This window comes from Lithobates pipiens, unplaced genomic scaffold, assembly GCF_037356315.1.
Source record: "Lithobates pipiens isolate NorthernLeopardFrog02 unplaced genomic scaffold, aLitPip1_a1.2 Scaffold_10, whole genome shotgun sequence".
In the NCBI taxonomy this organism is placed as follows: Eukaryota; Metazoa; Chordata; class Amphibia; order Anura; family Ranidae; genus Lithobates; species Lithobates pipiens.
In genome coordinates, this window is record NW_027507686.1 from 93,630,988 (window position 1) to 93,650,233 (window position 19,246).

Genomic DNA, 19,246 nt, shown 5'->3' on the forward strand with positions numbered 1-19,246 from the left:
TGGTTTTTATTTTTTGCGCAAAAAAAAAAAAATTCAATATATTTTACTTTTTCCGTTAATAAACATCACCAAAAAATATCTAAAATATTTTTTTTCCCTCAGTTTAGACCGATACGTATTCTACATATTTTTGGTAAAAAAAAAAAAAAAAAAAAAAAAAAAAAAAAAAGAAGGGGGATTAGCGATTGATTGGTTTGCGCAAAAGTTATAGCGTTTACAAAATAGGGGATAGTTTTATAGCATTTTTATTAATATATATTTTTTTTACTAGTAATGGCGGCGATCAGCGATTTTTATTGTGACTGCGACATTATGGCGGACATTTTTGGGACCATTGTCTATATATACACACACACACATATATATATACATACATACATAGATAGATGTATCTCTTCTCTCCTACATGTAAAAATCATAATTTTTTTGCTCAGAATCCCCAAACGTTATATATGTTTTTTTTTTTTTTTTTAGCAGATACCCTAGGGCAGTGATGATGAACTTTGGCACCCCAGATGTTTTGGAACTACATTTCCCATGATGTATTTTCCTGTTATGTGCCTGCTGTACCATGTACTTGTAAGAAAAAATAAAAATAAAATAAAAAAGTGTTCTCTTCGTATTGTTTCCTTTGTGTGAAATTCCTAGTGTTCGTGCCAGTCCCTCTGCTTTCCTATTAAAAACTGACCACACAAAGCAGGAGAACACACCATGGTCAGTTCTCTAGCCAGCTCTTCTCCATTAACCAGACTTGTATACACACACACACACACACCTTTCACTGGTAAGATCAGTCTGCTGCTGCTCCTGCTCCCCCCAGCTCTTATGCAACTGAGAACTTAAGGAATGTCATCACTTAAAAAATAAAATAAAAGGGGGGGGGGTTTGCAGTTTTTATATTTTTATCTTTACACAGATGTTTTGCCCTTCATTTGTAACTTAAGCTGAATGGGTTGTTTTATAAGGTGATCGTTTAAAAATCAATAGTGAACGTAGATTTGGAAAAGCAAAAAACTGAAAAAAATAAAAGGCTGGCACTGAAGTGGTCAAGGTAAAAGAAAACCAAGCGTGATAACTATGCAAGAGCCCAAATCACTCACCTATCTGCAGGTGTAATGAATCCAGTTTCATCTGCTTTATCTTCATCACTTTCTTCATCTTCTTCTTCAGAAGACGATTCATCATCAGACAGTTCCAGCTCTCCCCATGGGGTTCTGTCAACATCCTCTTCTTCATTTTTACTCTAAAATGTCAAAAACAAAATCCTTTAAAATGCACATCTCTTCTCATCTCTATAAAGAGGGGGCATTGATGAGAAAACTGAACTTTGTTTTTCTTATTTGGTTATTAGGAAATCTCTCCAAAGTAAAGGTTGTCACTGAAATAAAACTCTTGCAATTTTGCCTCCTTATTCCTGTTCTGGTGACTATATTCACTTTTCTGTAATTTTTAGCCTTGGTGACAGTGATCACCAGAATAGTTACATAGTCTCCCACACAAAACACAAGCAGGAATAAAAATTGTTGGTTTCTACTATTCTCACCTCTCCCCAAAAACACAATTTTAGCTTTAGATACACTAATAAAAAGGTAAGGGCAATATTCAGTAGAATATTGTATTAAGTGGTAAACCTTTACACAAACCCTCTGAAATAACAATAGCTTTGGGTTTTAAACAAAAATTAATCTGCAACACTCTCTCCCTAGAGTCCTCCAAAGTATTTGTCAGTTTCCAGGAGGTGAGTTTCTGAGGTCACGTTCCACAGCACAGAGCCGAGTGTAATCTAAGCAGAGGGGGCCTAATCTGGAGTGGAGGGGGCCTGGGTATACCCTTATGAACAGTGTCACTGGGATGCTGTCAATCACTTCCTGTGTGCTTGAGAGTCACTGAGGGTCAGGAGACAGTGACCAGGATTGACAACAGGTTCTTTGGACTGAGGTAGAAACACACTATATGAGGATATGCTTTGTTCATATTTCATGTCTACAACCGCTTTAAAACAATTATTGTAGCAGCTGCTTACCTGGAAATCTGATGCATTGGTTCCAAACACATCTCCATAAAGTGGTTTTCCCATTTCATCTACAGGAGGCTTGCCCCAACCACCAGCATGATATCCAAATGAACACCCCTTGGGATATTGGTAAACATTTAAAAAAAATAAGAAATTTAAATAAGTATAATGCATTGAAAATAAATAAAAAATAAATAAAATATATATCATCTGTCTTACCTCAGGAATAGGAGAATTCAAACCTGGAATTTTAAGGTTGGGATATGATGGGGGTGGTCCATATCTCTGCATTGCAATAAGCCATGGAGGAGGAACCTTATGAGCATTCTGCAGGACAAGAAATAACATTCAGAAGGTGGGGCATTCCAATATCAGGTCCACTACCTTCAGTGAACCAGTAAACTAAATAGTTTTTCAAAAAGCCAACTAAGTATTGCAGACATTTCCAAATGAAAGCACCAAAGAAAGAAATAAAAAAATAAAATAAAAAAACACACACACACACACACAGGCCCCTTTCACACTGGGGCAGGAGCGGTGGTAAAACAGTGCTATTTTTAGCACCGCTTTACCAGCACTATTCGACCGCTAGCGGGGCGGTTTTAACCCCCGCTATTGGCCGAAGTGGAGTTAAGCCGAGATGACCAGTGACCAGATGGTCACCGGTCATCTCTGACAGACGGAGACCCGGGCGTGACGTTATGACGTCATGCCCAGGCCGTAGATGTAAACAAAGCCACGATCATGGCTGGCAAGCATAAGATTGTGGATATTTTTTCCGATCTCATGCTTTCCAGCCTCGACGAGAGATGTGGGGTCTTATTGACCCTGCATCTCTCTATAAAGAGGACCTGTCACGAATGATTACAATAGATGTGTGTTTCATTCCTTGTAATGGGAATAAAAGATCAAAAAAAATTTTTGTTTATTTAAAATGCTCCTGAAAGCGGCCGAAAGCCGGCGAGCAGCTCACAATCGGACGGGGGGAATCGACGTATAACATGCACGATTTTCCCCTGATTTTAAAGAGGAAGTAAACTCTGATGAGTTTACTTCTTTTATTCCCTGCAAAGGTAAAGCATAATGGATTACTATGCATTGCATAGTAGTCCATTATGTGTCACTTACCTGACACAGGAGCCAGCGATGTCACCGCTGTCCCCTGTAGTCCGGTGCATCCATCTTCTCGGTGGGTCTCTCTGCTCCGACGCCGTCATTCGGTGATGACGTCACTCCCATGCATGCGCACGGTGCCGCGCTCAGTGCGCCTGCGCGCCGCTGTCTATGGCAGATATTTCTTGGACCTACAGGTAAGCCTTAACTGTAGATCAAAGTGCGTTTTAAGGGTTTACAACCACTTTAAAGGAGGAAAAAAGTGCTTGTTATACGCCGATAAATGCGGTATATAAAATAAATTGGGCTAACTTTACCGTTTTCTTATTTTTTTTAGATCCTGAAACTATTTTTGAAAAAAAAAAGTTAAAAGTCGTTTGAAAAAAAATTGTGTCCACAAATACTGTGCGAGATAAAAAGTTGCAATGACCACCATGTTATTCCCTAGGGTGTTTCTAAAAAAAAAAAAAAATTATATATGTGTGTGTGTGTGTGTGTGTGTGTGTGTGTGTGTGTGTGTGTGTGTGTGTGTGTGTGTGTGTGTGTGTGTGTGTGTGTGTTCCAAGTAATTTTCTAGCCAAAAAATAGGATTTTTATTACAGCTTACCTGTAAAAATCCTTTTCTTGGAGTACATCATAGGACACAGAGCCTCAAGTATTTACTTAGTGGGTTATAGCTACCTTCAGGTGTTGACACTGGCACACCCAATACAGGAAGTTGACTCCCCTATATAACCCCTCCGCCAGGAGTACCTCAGTTTTTGTAGCCAAGCAATATACTTAAACCCCATAAAAGAAGAGGGGTGAGAGCTCTGTGTCCCATGATGTACTCCAAGAAAAGGATTTTACAGGTAAGCGGTTATAAAAATCCTAGTTTCTTTATCGTACATCATAGGACACAGAGCCTCAAGTATTTACTTAGTGGGATGTCCCATAGCAATGCTACTTGAGGGGAGGGAGGCACAAACTGTAGGGCACCCCCAGACCTTGAGGACTCATACTGCTGCCTGCAGCACACTGCGCCCGAAGGAGATATCCTCATTCCTTCTTACATATACTTGATAAAATTTCGTGAATGTATGGACCGAAGACTGCTGCCTTGCAGATCTGAGCAAAGGAGGCCTGGTGACGCACTGCCCAAGAAGCACTAACCACTCTGGTAGAGTGCGCTTCAACTTGAAAAAGGGGAATCTTACCCTTTAAGTCATAAGTGAATTATAAAACTTGCCAAATCCACTTAACAGTGGATTTCGACACTACCCGTCCTTTCTAAGGACCCTCTGGCAGAATAAATAAGACATCAGTCTTACGAATGAGCAGTTTTCTTTAAATAGATTTTTACTGCTCTCACTACATAAAGACAATGTAATGACTTTTCTTTCCCGGAACATGATTTTGGGAAAAAAACGGCAGGACAATAATCTTCATTCAGATGAAAGCCTGAACGGGGGGCGTAACACCATTCTGTCCTCATGAATAATCAAATATGGCTCTTTACAAGAAAGAGCAGCCAATTCTGAAACCCTCCTTGCTGAGGATATAGCAACCAAAAATATCAGCTTCCTAGTCAGAAGGACTAAGGGAATATGCTCTAATGGTTCAAATGGCTGTTTTTGTAACACTGACAAAACTAAAGTCAAGTCCCAAGTGGTTAAAGGTGATTTAACTGGCAGATGAATCGGCATCACCCCTTGCATAAAACCCCGGACTAAAGAATGCATAGCAAGCAATCGGAAATATAACCGATAAGGCTGAGACATGGTTCCTAATAGTACTAAGGGCCAACTTCATCTACACGCCCAATTGTAAAAAGGCAAGGATTCTGCCAATATATCGCCGAGGGTGCCAACCCTTGGATTCACACCAGGAACACATACGTTTTCCAAACTCTATAAAATATAGCTCTGGAAACTGGTTTTCTTGCATTGATTAAAGTTAAGATAACTGACCTGGAAAGCCCACATTTCTTTAGAATGTGGGTTTCAATAGCCAAGCCGTTAAATTTAGCGTTTGTAAAGTAGGATGGAATATCGGCCCCTGCGAGAGCAGGTCTGGCCTTAGTGGGAGAGGCAAAGTACCCTCCACTGCAATCTTTACGATCTATGCGTACCATGACCTTCTGGGACATGCTGGTGCTACCACAATTACCTTTCTTTCCAGCTTGATCCTGCAAAAGTCGAGGCAGCATCTGATTCGGGGTTAAAGAATAGAATAAATCAGTGAAAACTGATCCCACAGGGTTACCAGCGCATCTGTTCCGTATGCCAGTTGATCCCTTGTTCTGGACACAAAGTTGACTAACTTCATGTTAATTCTTGACGCTAGAAGATCTATGTCCGGAGTTTCCCCATCTTTGGCAAACAGCCCGAAAAACAATCGAGGGGGGAGACCATTCACCCGGGAATAACTGTTGGCGACTTAGATAGTCTACCTGCCAATTTTCTACTCCAGGAATGAAAACTGATAGAGGCATGGGACATTCCTTTCTGCCTAAGTTAGGATATGGTTGACGCTGAGCGACTTTTGGTGGCCCCTTGGTGATTGATGTATGCCACAGCCGTGGAATTGTCGGATTCATTCTTTAACCTGGAAGTCCAGGTTTTCAGAGCCAGACACACTGCCCGAATCTCTAGGATGTTGATGGGCAGGGCTCTTTCGAGCTTTGACCACTGTCCCTGGACAGTCATCTTTTCTAGTACCATTCCCCAGCCCGAGAGGCTGGCATCTGCATTTACTACTTTCCAGATAATTGGTCTGAAGGATTTTCCTTTCAGCAGATTCTGGCTTCGTAACCACCAATTGAGGCTTTGGGACACTCTTGGGGACAGCTGCATTGGCAAGTCCAAAGCTTGGATCGTCTTGTTCTAAGCAGAGGGGATACTGTTTTATAACAGTCTTGAATGGAACTGGACATAGGGAACTGCTTCGAATGAAACTACAATCTTTCCTAACAACCTCATGCAAAAGGTGAATTGAAGGATTTGCTTTTGACCTGGTCATCCGTACCAGCTCTCATATGGAGCTGATCTTTGCTGAAGGCAAGAACACCCTTTTCTGGGCTGTATCTATGATCAGCCCTAAATAATCCAGCCTTCCTACTGGTTTTAAGGAAGACTTCTCTAGGTTGAGGATCCAACCGAGACTTTCCAGGTAACTGGTTGTAATGCGTACGCTTTGTTTTAAGCGAGTCACTGACTGGTCTATTAATAGATCATCTAGGTACTCCAACACTATTATGCCCTGTGCCCTTAACTTGGCTAGAGGTGGGGCCAGTATTTTTGTGAATACCCATGGTGCTGTGGCTAGCCCAAAAGGTAAGGCCGCAAACTGAAAAAGTGTTCTACTTCAAATCCCAGAATCCTTTGGGGAGGGGGAAATATAGGGACATACAGATATGCATCCCTGATGTCGATGGATGCTGGAAGTTCTCCCCCTTGTAGGATGGAGAACACTGCCCTGATCAACTACATGCGGAATGAGCGGATTTTCCGGAACAGATTTAGATTTCTTAGATCCAGAATGGGTCTGACATCTCCATTCGGTTTTGGTACCATAAACAGATTTGAATAGAATCCCAAGCCCTGTTCTTCTGTGGGGATCTGTACTCTTACCCCTTGAGTCAATAATCGGACCAACGCTTGAAACCGGGATTGTTTTTTTCCCTGGATCCTTGGGAACGTTTGATCTCAGTAAATGAGATGGGGGAAACTCCCAAAATTCTAGTTTGTATCCTAGAGTCGCTGTGGCGAGCGCCCACCTGTCCAGAGTTTCCCTTTACCAGACTTGTGCGAAAGTCAGAAGTCTTCCCCACCACATTGTTGAGGGAAGACACCTCTTCACGAAGAGGGCTAAGTATTTAGCTTTGCGGCCCCGGGTCTTCCTTTGAGCCTGGGCCTGACCCTGCGTTTTTCCTCTGGAATCTGACGGTGGAAGCAGTCGCCACTGCCTAGAGGCGGATGTGCTTGGCGCAGTAGAGAAAGTCTGTTTAAATGAAGGTTGTTTATACTTCCTTTTGACTGGCAAAAGAGTACCTTTTCCACTGGAAATTGGATGTATTTATCCAAATCACCACCAAATAGTCGCTCCCCATGAAATGGGAAACTAGACAGATTTTTGCAGAGTGCTTCAGCGGATCAACCCTTTAACCAAAGGGTCCTACACATGTGTACTAGCGCAAGTGCAAGGCGAGATGCCTGGTGAATAGAATCCTTCATAGCATCTACGGCAAAACATAATGCTTTTGTTAAGTCCGCCAACTCATGGGACTGTTGTGCAGGGAGCTCGTTAAGGGCCTCTGAACTGGTCTTGCAGGCTGAGCAACAATACCTGCTAAGGAAAAAAAAAAAAAAAAAAAGAGGATTTTAACAAAAATTCCAACTTTTTATCTGTTGGATCTTTTAACATTTGTGCATTGTCTACTGGACAAGTCAAACTTATTCACACTGGAAATCGCAGCATCTACTGCTGGAAATTTGCATTTTTTGATAAATTTTTCCTTCATGGGATAGAGAACGGAGAATCTCTTTGGAGGGAGAAAATGCTTATCCGGATGATTCCATTCGGTATAAATAAGTTTCTCTAGTAATGCGTGGACAGGAAACGCATGCACTGGTTGTGAAGGTTTCAAAGAACCCAAAGAAAAAAAAAAAAAACTTTCAGCCGAGTGTTAGGGGCAGCATGAAAGTGGAACAAACCATTTCCGTAAGGATTTGTACCTCAGAATGTTTAACTGAAACATCAGCAGTTTCCTCCGCAGAGGAATAATCGATTTGTTTTTCCCGATCGTTAGAGGGTAATACCCCATCCTGTGCTCACTGTTCCGCTGGTAAGGGTTAGGAATGGGAGAGAGGGATCTAGCAACCTTCCTATCACCTTCAATGGAGGATGCAAAGCGGCTAATCTTCCTTCTAACCTTGTAGGGCAGAGGAAAATACATTTTCAGTCACGTATACAGGGGCTGAATTGAGACAAGCAGTTGCACCACTAGCTGGTTCCAATGACTCACCCTGGCTTGCATTGTCAGGTATCCGGAGAGGATGACAACGTGGCCGCATGACTGGAGTTCCCAGCACCTGGGGATGGTTTTGGTGCCTTAGTAGTAAGCCTTGAAGCCATAGTGCAAAGCAGGTTGTGTCATACAGCAGATTTAACAGCTTTTATGTAGACATAACATGCAACCCCCCTCCAGCTGCTGAGAAACACGCTTTTAGCACACATTTAAACACACTAGAGGAGTTTTTTTTTTTTAAAAGGCAATATATTACATAATATTGTTGAAAGAAAAGTCATAGGTGACTTTGCAGTTCCTATGCTTTCCTCTTACCTTTTCCTCGCTGCAGGATACTGCTGTAAACAGACAGATCCAAACTTCACCCATCTCGACGGGCAGCATGGTTTAAACATTCAAAGACTGGGGCCCTTTAGTAGGGGTTTCACTGCTTTGGACCTTGTATAGCACCAATCAGGACAACTTTAGGTAGCAAGACTAAAAAGAGTGATGGTTCCTAGGGTCCAGCACTCAAAGGAGCATTACAGGCAAAACCTACCATGCTGGAGCCGAAGTGGTGGGGTGGATCTGGTTGTGGAGGATCTTTAAAACCAGCACGGATCGCTCCTCGGAGCGCATCTTCGCTCATGCCAACACCTTTACACACTGGCAAAAAAAACTGGAAGGAGACAGTGGTTATATAGGGGGAGTCAACTTCCTGTATTGGGTGTGCCAGTGTCAACACCTTAAGGTAGCTATAACCCACTAAGTAAATACTTGAGGCTCTGTGTCCTATGATGTACGATAAAGAAAATTTAGATTTTTACATGTAGGAGAGGAGTGCCCGAATAGGTCTGGTATAGAAGTGGTTAAACAACTTAAAATTATCAACTCACTGGTCCCACTGGCATTCCTAGAGTGATCCTCAACTCATCAGAAAGGTCTCCTGGCTTTTTTTCCTTCAGACGAGTCTCAAATTCTTTTCCCTAATGGCAGAAGTTAAAACGTTCAAAATATTTTCAAACAATTTATTTAAATGACAAAAAAAAAAAAAAAAAAAAATACGACGCTTTTAACTTTTTAATGCTGAATGGCAATATATGATTTTTGAATTACTTGTAAAATCCTTTTCTTTGCAGAGTCACAATTCTTTTGCTTAGAATAAAGATCACAATTCTGAAAAACTTTAAATATTTACAACTCCTGAACATTAGGTTATCAAACAAGATGGCAATAAAATAAGACAGAATACTCTGCTTTAATCAAATTTAATGAAAAATAATGTAATGTATAAAGAAATAAAAAAAGTTACCATTAAGTTACATTAGGGTCTTATTGTTATTTTCCTTTTTGAGTACTCGCTGGAAGCAATTACCGATACCTACTGCAACTTTTTTGTTCACACTTCAGCTGTCAGCAATGGTACAAAGCATTGAAAAGTTATTTTACACATGTATTAAAAACTTTTTTATATTGTGCACTTTTCAAAACGTGTAAATACATGTTAAAGCCGTAAAAATATATAAAAAAAAAACTGAAAAAGATTTAAACTGATTAAGAGAATAATCTTAAGACTGATTAGTGCAAATAATGGGTTAAACAAAGTAATAAAAAAAAAAAAAAAAAAAAGTTTTTTTTTACTTGACAAGGTTGCTTTGAAACGGACTTCATTTGCAGACCAAAGTGTATCCCTTTGATCTGTAAATGAACAGAAAGATATGAATATTTTTTTTTTAATCTCTCAGCACTGAGCAATGTTGTTGATAAAAAAATAAAAAAATCGGCACTGTGTTTTAACAGCTGTGAGCAGGGGAACTGCTCTGCACGTTTTACATGAATCATGGAAATGCTGGATTAAGACTGTGTGGGAGGTTAAATAGAGATCGCCATCTTTAAACAATTAATTGTCTACTTCAGTGTAGAGCTTCACCCTCAGCCCCCCCCCTTACACGCACCCAAGCCCGATCCAGCGATGTTTGAGAGCAGCAGCACTCCCAGGTCTCTTCCTCCTCATTGGTTGAGACAGTAGCGGGAGACATTGACTCCTGCTGCTGTCATTCATAGCCAGTGTGGAGGTGGTGGGGGCAGGGCTGAGTGGCGCTGTGTGCGTCACCCAGGCACACAGAAGCGACTTGGGAGCAAGCATGCACGACTGCCCCCAGAGCCAGCATCTTGCTATGGGGGCACTCAGGGAGAAGGGGCCAAGAGCACCGATGGAGACCAAAAAGGAGGATCGGGACTGCTCTGTGCACAACCATTGCACAGAGCAGGCAAACATGATAGGTTTCTTATTTAAAAGGTTAACTCCAATTCCTTGGGGGGGGGGGGGGGGATAGAAAATAAAGAAAAAAATATAGCGTATAAAACAGAATGTGTACAAAACATGCCCCAGAAACATTTCCTGCTTGTGTGATAGGCTCACCAATTTTCCCAGAAGTGTGCAGTAAAATACAAGTCAGATTTCAGGCAGCCCGGCAACAAAAATGTATTTTTCAGTGAGCTACTTCCAATGAGTAATCAGGTCTAAAAGGGATCCAGGCCCAGCAGCTTGCCTCATTAAAGCCCTACAGGTGCAAAGCTGATTGAAAATTGCTCCAATTAGACTCGCTTTCTCCCATAGATGCAGACAAACACACAATCTTTTCAGAAAAATGAAAGGTAGAAATCTTTAACCAGTTCCCAACCAGCGCACGCCGATGTACATCAGCAGAATGGCACGGGCAGACATATTGGCGTACAGGTACGTCCAATCTTTAATGCCGCCCTGCCATCGCTCGCGTGCTGGTCAGGACCCCTATGAGTCCGGTCGCCGGTGTCACGGACTCAATAGCCGCTGGCATACCCGCGTTAGTCTCACGGGGCGGTTGAACGGAGAGATGCCGTTGTAAACAGCATCTCCCCGTTCTGCCTAGCAACTAGTGATGCTGATCTCTGCTCCATGTGATTGGAGCAGAGATCAGTGTTCACTAAATGAAAGCCCAGCCCCAACAGTTAGTAACAGACCCCAAGGACACACTTAACCCCTACACTGCCACCCCCTTCACTGCCAGTGTCCTTTACACAGGAATCACTGCATTTATATAGCAGTGATTGCTGTATAAATGACAATGGTCCCAAAAATGTGTCAAAAACATCTGCCATAATGTCGCAGTCACTAAAAATCCCTGATCGCTGCCATTACTAGTAAAAAATAAAAAAAAAAATTTATAAAAATGCCATAAAACTATTCCCTATTTTGTAAACGCTATAACTTTTGCGCAAACCAATCGCTTATTGCGATTTTTTTTTAACAAAAATATGTAGAAGAATACGTATCGGCCTAAACGGAGGGAAAAAATGGTTTTTTATATACGCATGACCGCGCAATTGTGAGTTAAAGCGACACAGTGCCAAATCGCAAAAAGTGGTCTGGTCTTTGGCCATCAAAATGGTCCGGGGCTGAAGTGGTTAAGAAAGTTTGTTAAAATCCTTGTAATGTACATACTGTAGGGCACCCAGAGATGTATTTTTTTTTCTCAACAAAAAAGTGAAGTTACTCTTTAAAATAATTAACCTTTTCAAACGCTTTAAAGTGTGAACAAAGGACCAGATAGCAGCCTCGCATATCTGAGGAACAAATGTTTAATGCCAGACAAGGAAGCACTAACAGATCTAGTAGAGTGCGCTGATAGAAAAAGGCAGAATCTTGCCCTTAAGTCTACAGGTTTGAATGAGAAGTCGTCAAACCGACCAGGAGATGGTGAAACGAGATGCAGATTATCACTTGGGGGGAGGCCTCCTTGGGATGGTAAGGAGAAGGACTGAAAATGAAGGCGAATATCCTGGTTAAAGCAGAAGGGAGAAATCCCCCAAGAGAAGGCCTCTGGCCTCAAAACAATGCTGTCCCTATGTAGTACAGGAAAGGGTTCCTGCAGGTGAAAGAGTTCCAGTCTAAACCAAACTAGTCTTAAAAATGTCCCTTCCCCTTCCCTAACACTTGTGCTGATTAACCAATGCAAAAAAGATTTATATGCTTTACTCATCTACTTTCAGGCTGCTCCAATCCAGTCATGCGATCAAATGTGTTAGCCAGCAGCGGCTGGGTGAGATTAGAAAGTGCTTAACAAGCTCAATGGCAGGCCTCTTCCTCCTCTATACTATGGTTACAGTTTGAAAGGATCTTGATTGTCCCCTTCTATCTCCCGGGTCTCCTTTGGTCGGGCTTAGTTTCCCCCCCAAGGATGTTGCACCACTCGATGGCATAGTCCCTGTACCTCTGGTCCCTTTACAGAGTAAAATTTAAATTACTCTCTAGTCCCCCACGTCTAGCCTCCTTCCTAGGTGATCCCAGTACCCCCTGGCATTTAACAAGGATAAAGAGTTATCATATTGGATATCTCAGGGCCTAGCGACTCTGGACTCTCTGCTACAGGGTTCATCCTTTTGCTAATTTGAACATCTCCAACAGAATTATGCCCTTCAGAGCACTGAATTCTATAAAATACCTACAAATCCGACATTGCTTCTCTAGTATGTTAACTCAAGTGGATGATGGAGCTGTAACACCATTTGAGAACCTATGTGGGGAGGCCTCTAGAGACAAGGGGACAATCTCAACTTTATATCAATACCTTAATGACCACAATAGTACAGCCAAATCATCAGCTATGCTGGGATGGGAGGCGGAGACTGGTCAGGAGATTGCGAAGGAGGACTGGCATGACATGGTCTCCAACATGTATAAATGCACACGCTCCATCACCATTGAGGAAACTGTTAAGCTACATACCTGTTGGTACTTTACCCCCTTTAGATGGAATAAGATTTTTCTCTTAGTTCCTGACATGTTTTAGGGGTTGTCAAGACAGAGGCACTCTTCCCTATACATTCTGGAGCTGCTCGGTGTTGAAACCCATTTGGCAAAAACCCTCCTGTTGGTGCTCCAGATAAAAGGTGCACCTGTGAGCCTGACTTAACAGATGTGCATCTTATTTGCTGAGCTCCCGGAGGTTCCCCTATCAAAAGCTGGCACACACACTTTTCAGTGTCATCCACTGGGCAATTGCCCTAAACTGGCGGAGTCCCTCTGTGTCATGGTCACAGGTGCTCCTTTGCATGGAATCCATTAAATTGATGGAAAGTGTACATCACACCCTCATGGATACCAAGTACATCTTTGAAGGCAAGTGCGCCAATTGGTCGTTCATCAGATATAACCTGAGTTTGGGGGTCTACCTGTTACCCCATCTGGAGTTCCTCAGATGATTGGATAACCCCAAAAGATAATGCACCCAGTACTATCGTTTCAAGTATATAGAAAGATTCCTGTCTGGAGCTTACCTTCCATGTACTCAATCTACTTATAATGCAGAAACTGCCTTGTTAGCTCATTTAAATTCTTTTCTATTCCGAGTGTTATTTTATTATTTTTCTTACTCAACGATATTTGGAGAACTATTCACCTGTACTAGGCTGTTTTTCTGATTGTGCACTCAACTTTCTCTATGCATTTATATTTTTGTACTTGCTCAAATATGTTAATAAAATTGTTTGTAAACAGAAACAGTGGCTGGTAAAGCTTGGACTGGTGACATCACAAATTGTCCCCCCCATGTCCTAGCAGTTAGCGCTCCATTCCTGTCTGACACACGAGAACTGGATCATTTCACTGGACCGGAATGCGCTGAAAATAGAAAAGTGTAGGCATCTTTTATTACACAGGTTAATCATCATAGGCGTTTGTATGGGGGAGGTAATATTTTTAAGACTAGTTAGACGGAGGATGAAATTCTTTCTTTAAGGTTACAAACTCATACACGGCATGCCAAGATGACGACAACGAGAAAGGCAAACTTGTGAGAGTCAACAGGAGAATATCCCAGGCTCAAAGGGTGGTTTCTAGGGATTTGACAGAACCAGGTGAGAATCCCACAGAGACAATAGAGTGGATAGGGGGAATAATGTGAGCAACACCCTGAACAATAGCATTCAGTAAAAAATTTGAAGTGAGCATCTTTGGACAGGAATCACCAAGATTGCAATCAACCCCTTTATGGTATAATCAATTGGCAAAATTACCAGATTTAGCCACAAATACTTCCTGATTTGATTATGCCTAGTCACACACCATGAGAAACAGGTCTTTTAAGTGCCCGATGGTAGACCTTATGAGAGGTTGACTTCATGACCTTCAAAATTGTAGCAAGAACTAAAGTGTACACCCTCGTCCTTCAGGCCTGGGTTTCAAAAGCCATGTTAAGGCCTGCGACCATAAAAGGAGATGGTGAACCAGCACCTGGGACTGAGGTTGCCTGAGTACCACATCTTCCTGGGCCAATTTGGTGGAAAAAGCATTAACAGAATGCCCTCGGTCTCTATTCTACAGGTCAGGCTAGGAAGGGGTTTGAGGAAATATGTAGATTTGGCTTAAATTATCCCACAAAGTCACCAGAATGTCCACTGGAAGAGCAAGGGAACTCCTGGATTTGGATATGAAGTGTTCCAATTTTTTGCTAGGAGGTCCAAAAAAAGCTAGGAAGTACACGTCCAGTATTCCTCACCTGCGACAGAGGTCTTGAAAAACCTCTGGGTGGAGAATATTCACCAGAGCTCAGACAATGATGACTGAAGAAAGCATGCGGATTTTCTACTTTTGGAATATGGGCGGTGGAGAAGGCTAGGAAGCAACGCTGTGACTAAGCCAGAATCAGGTATAGGCAGCGAGACTTCTGTTTCCCCCACAGGTATAGGGATAAGCCCGTTGATGAAAACCCTTCGTGCTGTGAACAGACCAAAGTGCAGGGCAACAAATTGGTAATGTGAGCCCACTGCAAAACACAGGAAGCTATGTGCTAGGAGGATGGGACATGCAAGTAAGCATCCTTGATGTCCAAATAATCCAGGAAATCCCCTGGCTGTATGGAGAAAATTACTGAACTGGTAGACTCATACAGAATTTGTGAACCTGAAAAAAGGTGTTGAACATCTTCAAAACTCAGATGGGCAGCATGCCACTGCTGGGCTTTGAGCCTGCAGACACGTTGGCGTATAACTCCTTATAACATTTCCACTTCTGGAGGTAAGAACCACTATTTATTTAGGAAGGAGCTTTAACAGTGCAGCTTGGAGATCTAGACTTTGGGGTTGTTGGCAGTTTTGACAAAGTAGGGCAGGGGAAAAAAAAAATAAAAAATAAAAAAAGTCCAATAAGCTTGTATTACCTGGCAAGTACATTCTAGACTCACAGGGTCTGGAATGTCCTGGGTGCAGGTGTGCATGGATGACAGAACTTTACATGTTTAGCAGTCTATTCCATCAGCATTTAACACTTTTGGTGTTATCAAGACATCACATAAACATCAAGCAGCAGCTTGCTCATCACCTCATAATAAAGGTCGCCATGTATAGTCAGCTTTGGCTTGCTCTGCCATTTGAAGAATGCATCGTGCAGTTTCTGATAATCTATGTCAATTTTTCCCATCTTAGGCCTGACCTTCTCCCTCATTTTAGACTTCATAGTCTTTTGCTCTTCCTGAAAACCAAAAAAATAAATAAATGTCACATGAAAAAATGCAGACAGGACTTTGTTTCTTCATTTGTTAATGAAGCATGGTGTAAACATGTATCTATACGATCTACTGCAAAACAAATATTTTGCCTACCCCGAAGAGGGGAGCGAGGGCTTGAAGGCACTCCTATTGTCAACAACCTCTAAATAACAAATTATTCGGTAACAAACCACAACCATTTACCAATCCTATCTCAGAATGTGTCTCAATTAGGTAAAATTTGACAAAAACAGGATTTTTAAAACAGCTTACCTGAAAAATCCTTTTCTTTAATGTACATCAGGGGACACATCGTCATAGTGGTTACCATGTGGGTTAATAGGTCACCTTTAGGCGATGGACACTGGCACACCCTAAGACCAGAAGTGCACTCCCTATATAACCCCTCCCACTACTGGGAGTACCTCAGTTTAGTAGCCAAGCAATACAAGTTTATACCAAAGAAGGGAGGGACCTCTGTGTCCCCTGATGTACATGAAAGAAAAGGATTTTACAGGTAAGCCATTTTAAAAATCCTGTTTTCTTTTCATACATCAGGGGACACAGAGCCATAGTAGTTACTATGTGGGATGTCCCATAGCAATGGCAACTGAAGGGAGGGAAAAAAAAAAAAAAAAAAAAAAAGTAGGGCAAAAGAGGCCTCGTACCACAGCCTGCAGTACACTATGCCCAAAGGCATGACCTTTAACATAGATTTGATAAAATCTGATAAATGTATGAACTGAAGACCAAGATGCGGCCTTACAGATCTGAGCCATAGAGGCCCGATGATGCACCGCCCAAGAGGCACTAACCACCCTTGTAGAGTGCGCTTTAACATGAAAAGGAGGAATTTTCTTCCTTAAGCCATAAGCTTGAACAATCATTAGACAAATCCATTTGGAAATAGTAGATTTTTAGGCCCCCCTTTTGGCCCTTCTGGTAGTGCAAACAAAACATGTTTTGCGAACCTGAGGGGTCGACCTTTAAATAGGCTCTGATCGCTCTTACTACAGCAAGGGAATGTAGTGCCTTCTCTTCTGTAGATTGAGGCTCTGGGAAGAAAGAAGGCAGAAAAATATCCTGGTTTACATGAATACCTGTTAACACTTTTGGTAGGAATTCAGGATGAGGACACAAAACCACCTTATCCATGATCAAATATGGCTCTTTACAAGACAGCCACTAGTTCCGATACTCTTCTAGCAGAAGAAATGGCAACCAAAAAGATTATTTTCCTTGTTAAAGGAACCAAGGGAATTTCCCGCAAAAGGCCGATTCTGTAAAGCCGATAAGACAATTTAAATCCCAAGGATTTAGAGGTGCCTTGATCCGTGTTACCCCCTGAATAAAACTACACCAGAAAGTGAGAAGCAAGAGGCTGTTGAAAAAAAAACGCATTAACAAGGCAGAGATCTGGCCCTTGATCCTACACAAGGCCAGCTTAATTTCTAATCCCATTTACAGGAAATCAAGGATCCTACCTATGACATACTTCCTGGGGTGCCAACCCTTGGATCCACACTAGGAAACGTATGCCTTCCAGACTCTGTAGTAAATGATTCTGGAAGCCGGATATCTGGCATTAACCAAAGTAGACACTACTGAAGGGGATAACCCACTGGCCTTTAGAATGTGGGTTTCAACAGCCAAACCGTTAAATTTTGCGTTCATAAGGTAGGATGGAATACCGGACCTTGTGCGAGAAGGTCTGGCCATAATGGCAGAGTCCAAGGGACTCCTACCACCATCTTTATGATCTCGGCAAACCAAGATTTTCTGGGCCACCAGAATCACCTCCTTTCGTTCCTGCTTGATCCTGCGGAGAAGGCGCGGAAGTAGCAGAACTAGAGGAAACACAATAGATCAGTGAAAACTGATCCCATGGGAAGACTAATGCATCAGTTCTGCATGCTAGCGGATCCCTTGTTCTTGACACAAAGTTGTAAATTTTTATTGTTGAATCTGGACGCAAACAGGTCCATGTCTGGAATACCCCATCTGACATATCGCTAGGAAGATGTCGGTGTGAAGAGACCATTCCCACAGAAATAACTGACTCAAGTAGTCCGCTTGCCAATTTACTATTCCTGGAATGAATAGGCAAGGAATGTTGTTTTCTGCCCAAGCTAGAACATGATTCACCTCTTTTTGGGCTGCACAACTTCTTGTGCCCCCTTGGTGATTGATTTAAGCCACAGCCATGGTATTGTCGGATTGAATCCTGACAGGACAATCCCGTAGCCCGAGCGTTCAGGACTCTAGGGCCAGACTCTACTGCCCGAATCTCCAAAACGTTGATGGGCAAGGTTCTGACTTAGACCATCTCCCCTGGACAGAAGCTTCTTCCAGGACTGCTCCCCAGCCTAGAAGGCTGGCATCCGTCGTCACCACTTTCCAGAATACTGGCAGAAAGGATTTCCCCTTTTTGAGGTTGCTGGATATCAACCACCAATTTAGGTGCTGACGTACGTCGGGGGATAAGCGTATTGGAAAATCCAAAGCCTGAACCTTCTTGTTCCAGACCAACAGGATGGTGTTTCGCAGCAGTCTTGAGTGAAACTGCGCATAAGGGACGGCCTCGAAGGAGGCCACCATTCTCCCTAACAATCTCATGCACATCGCGAATGGAAGGAATTGTCTTTGCTTTGACATGTTGAATTAGTCCTATAATGGAACTGACTCTTGTCTGGGGCAAGAATACCTTTTTCTGTACGGTATCTATGAGCAGCCCCAAGTACTGGAATCTTCTTGATGGTTTTAAGGAGCATATTTCTAGGTTGAGTATCCAACCCAGAAATTCCAGGTAGTTTACAGCTGTGATTAAACTTTGGTTTAGGCCAGAGACTGAATGGTCTATTAAAAGTATATAGTCTAAATAGGCTAGGACAGTTATGCCCTGAGCCCTTAATCTGGCTAAAAGGAGAAGCCAGAATCTTTGAGAACACCCGCAGTGCGGTGGCTAGACCAAATGGCAGGGCCACAAACTGAAAAATTATGATTTTCTATTTTGAAGCGTAGAAATTTCTGTCAAGTGGGAAATATTGCCATGTGCAGATATGCAGCCTTGATATCGATCGATGCCAAAAACTCCCCTCCTTGCAAGATGTTTTTTTTATATATTCTTTATTTTTATTTTTCAAAAGTTATTCAAAAATTATTCACACATTGTTTTACAAATCTTGAGGGTGGAGTCGTATAGTATATTACAGAACTACCGACTCCTTGCCCCTCTCTTCTTACAAAATACAGTTAAAAGCATACATCTCCTCCCTCCCTCCCCACGGGCAAAAAAAAAAAAAAAAAAAATTCGGACGGAGTTGTGCCCCCCATTCTCCGCCCGTGTCCTTCGTCCTCCTCCTCTACTCCCTACTCCTATTTACTCAGACAAGACAGATCCCACTCTCTATAAATGTCAGCCATTGTTGCCATTTCCCTTGGATTGCACTCTCTGGCTCCAGGGTTTTATTGATCGAATCTTCAATCAGCCTACTCTGCTCCACCCTTTTCACCCACTCTAAGATTGTCGGCCCCTGGGGGTCTCCCCAATGAATTGGGATTACGGCTTTGGCTGCATTCAAGAGATAGGGGATAAGTGTAGCTTTA

The 19,246-nt window shown here is 42.3% G+C and overlaps 1 protein-coding gene across 2 annotated transcripts in view; it reads right to left on the reverse strand.

The window, feature by feature from the left end:
• Positions 1–19,246, reverse strand: part of SF3B2 (splicing factor 3b subunit 2) — a 104,000-nt gene that overhangs the window by 20,176 nt on the left and 64,578 nt on the right. For both annotated transcript variants that reach the window (XM_077456764.1, XM_077456775.1), the window contains 5 exons: positions 15,475–15,624; positions 9,011–9,100; positions 2,234–2,341; positions 2,024–2,131; positions 1,101–1,243 (listed from right to left, as the gene is read on the reverse strand). In XM_077456764.1, coding sequence (XP_077312890.1) covers positions 1,101–1,243; positions 2,024–2,131; positions 2,234–2,341; positions 9,011–9,100; positions 15,475–15,624 — 599 coding nt within the window. The remainder of the gene's footprint in view (positions 1–1,100; positions 1,244–2,023; positions 2,132–2,233; positions 2,342–9,010; positions 9,101–15,474; positions 15,625–19,246) is intronic.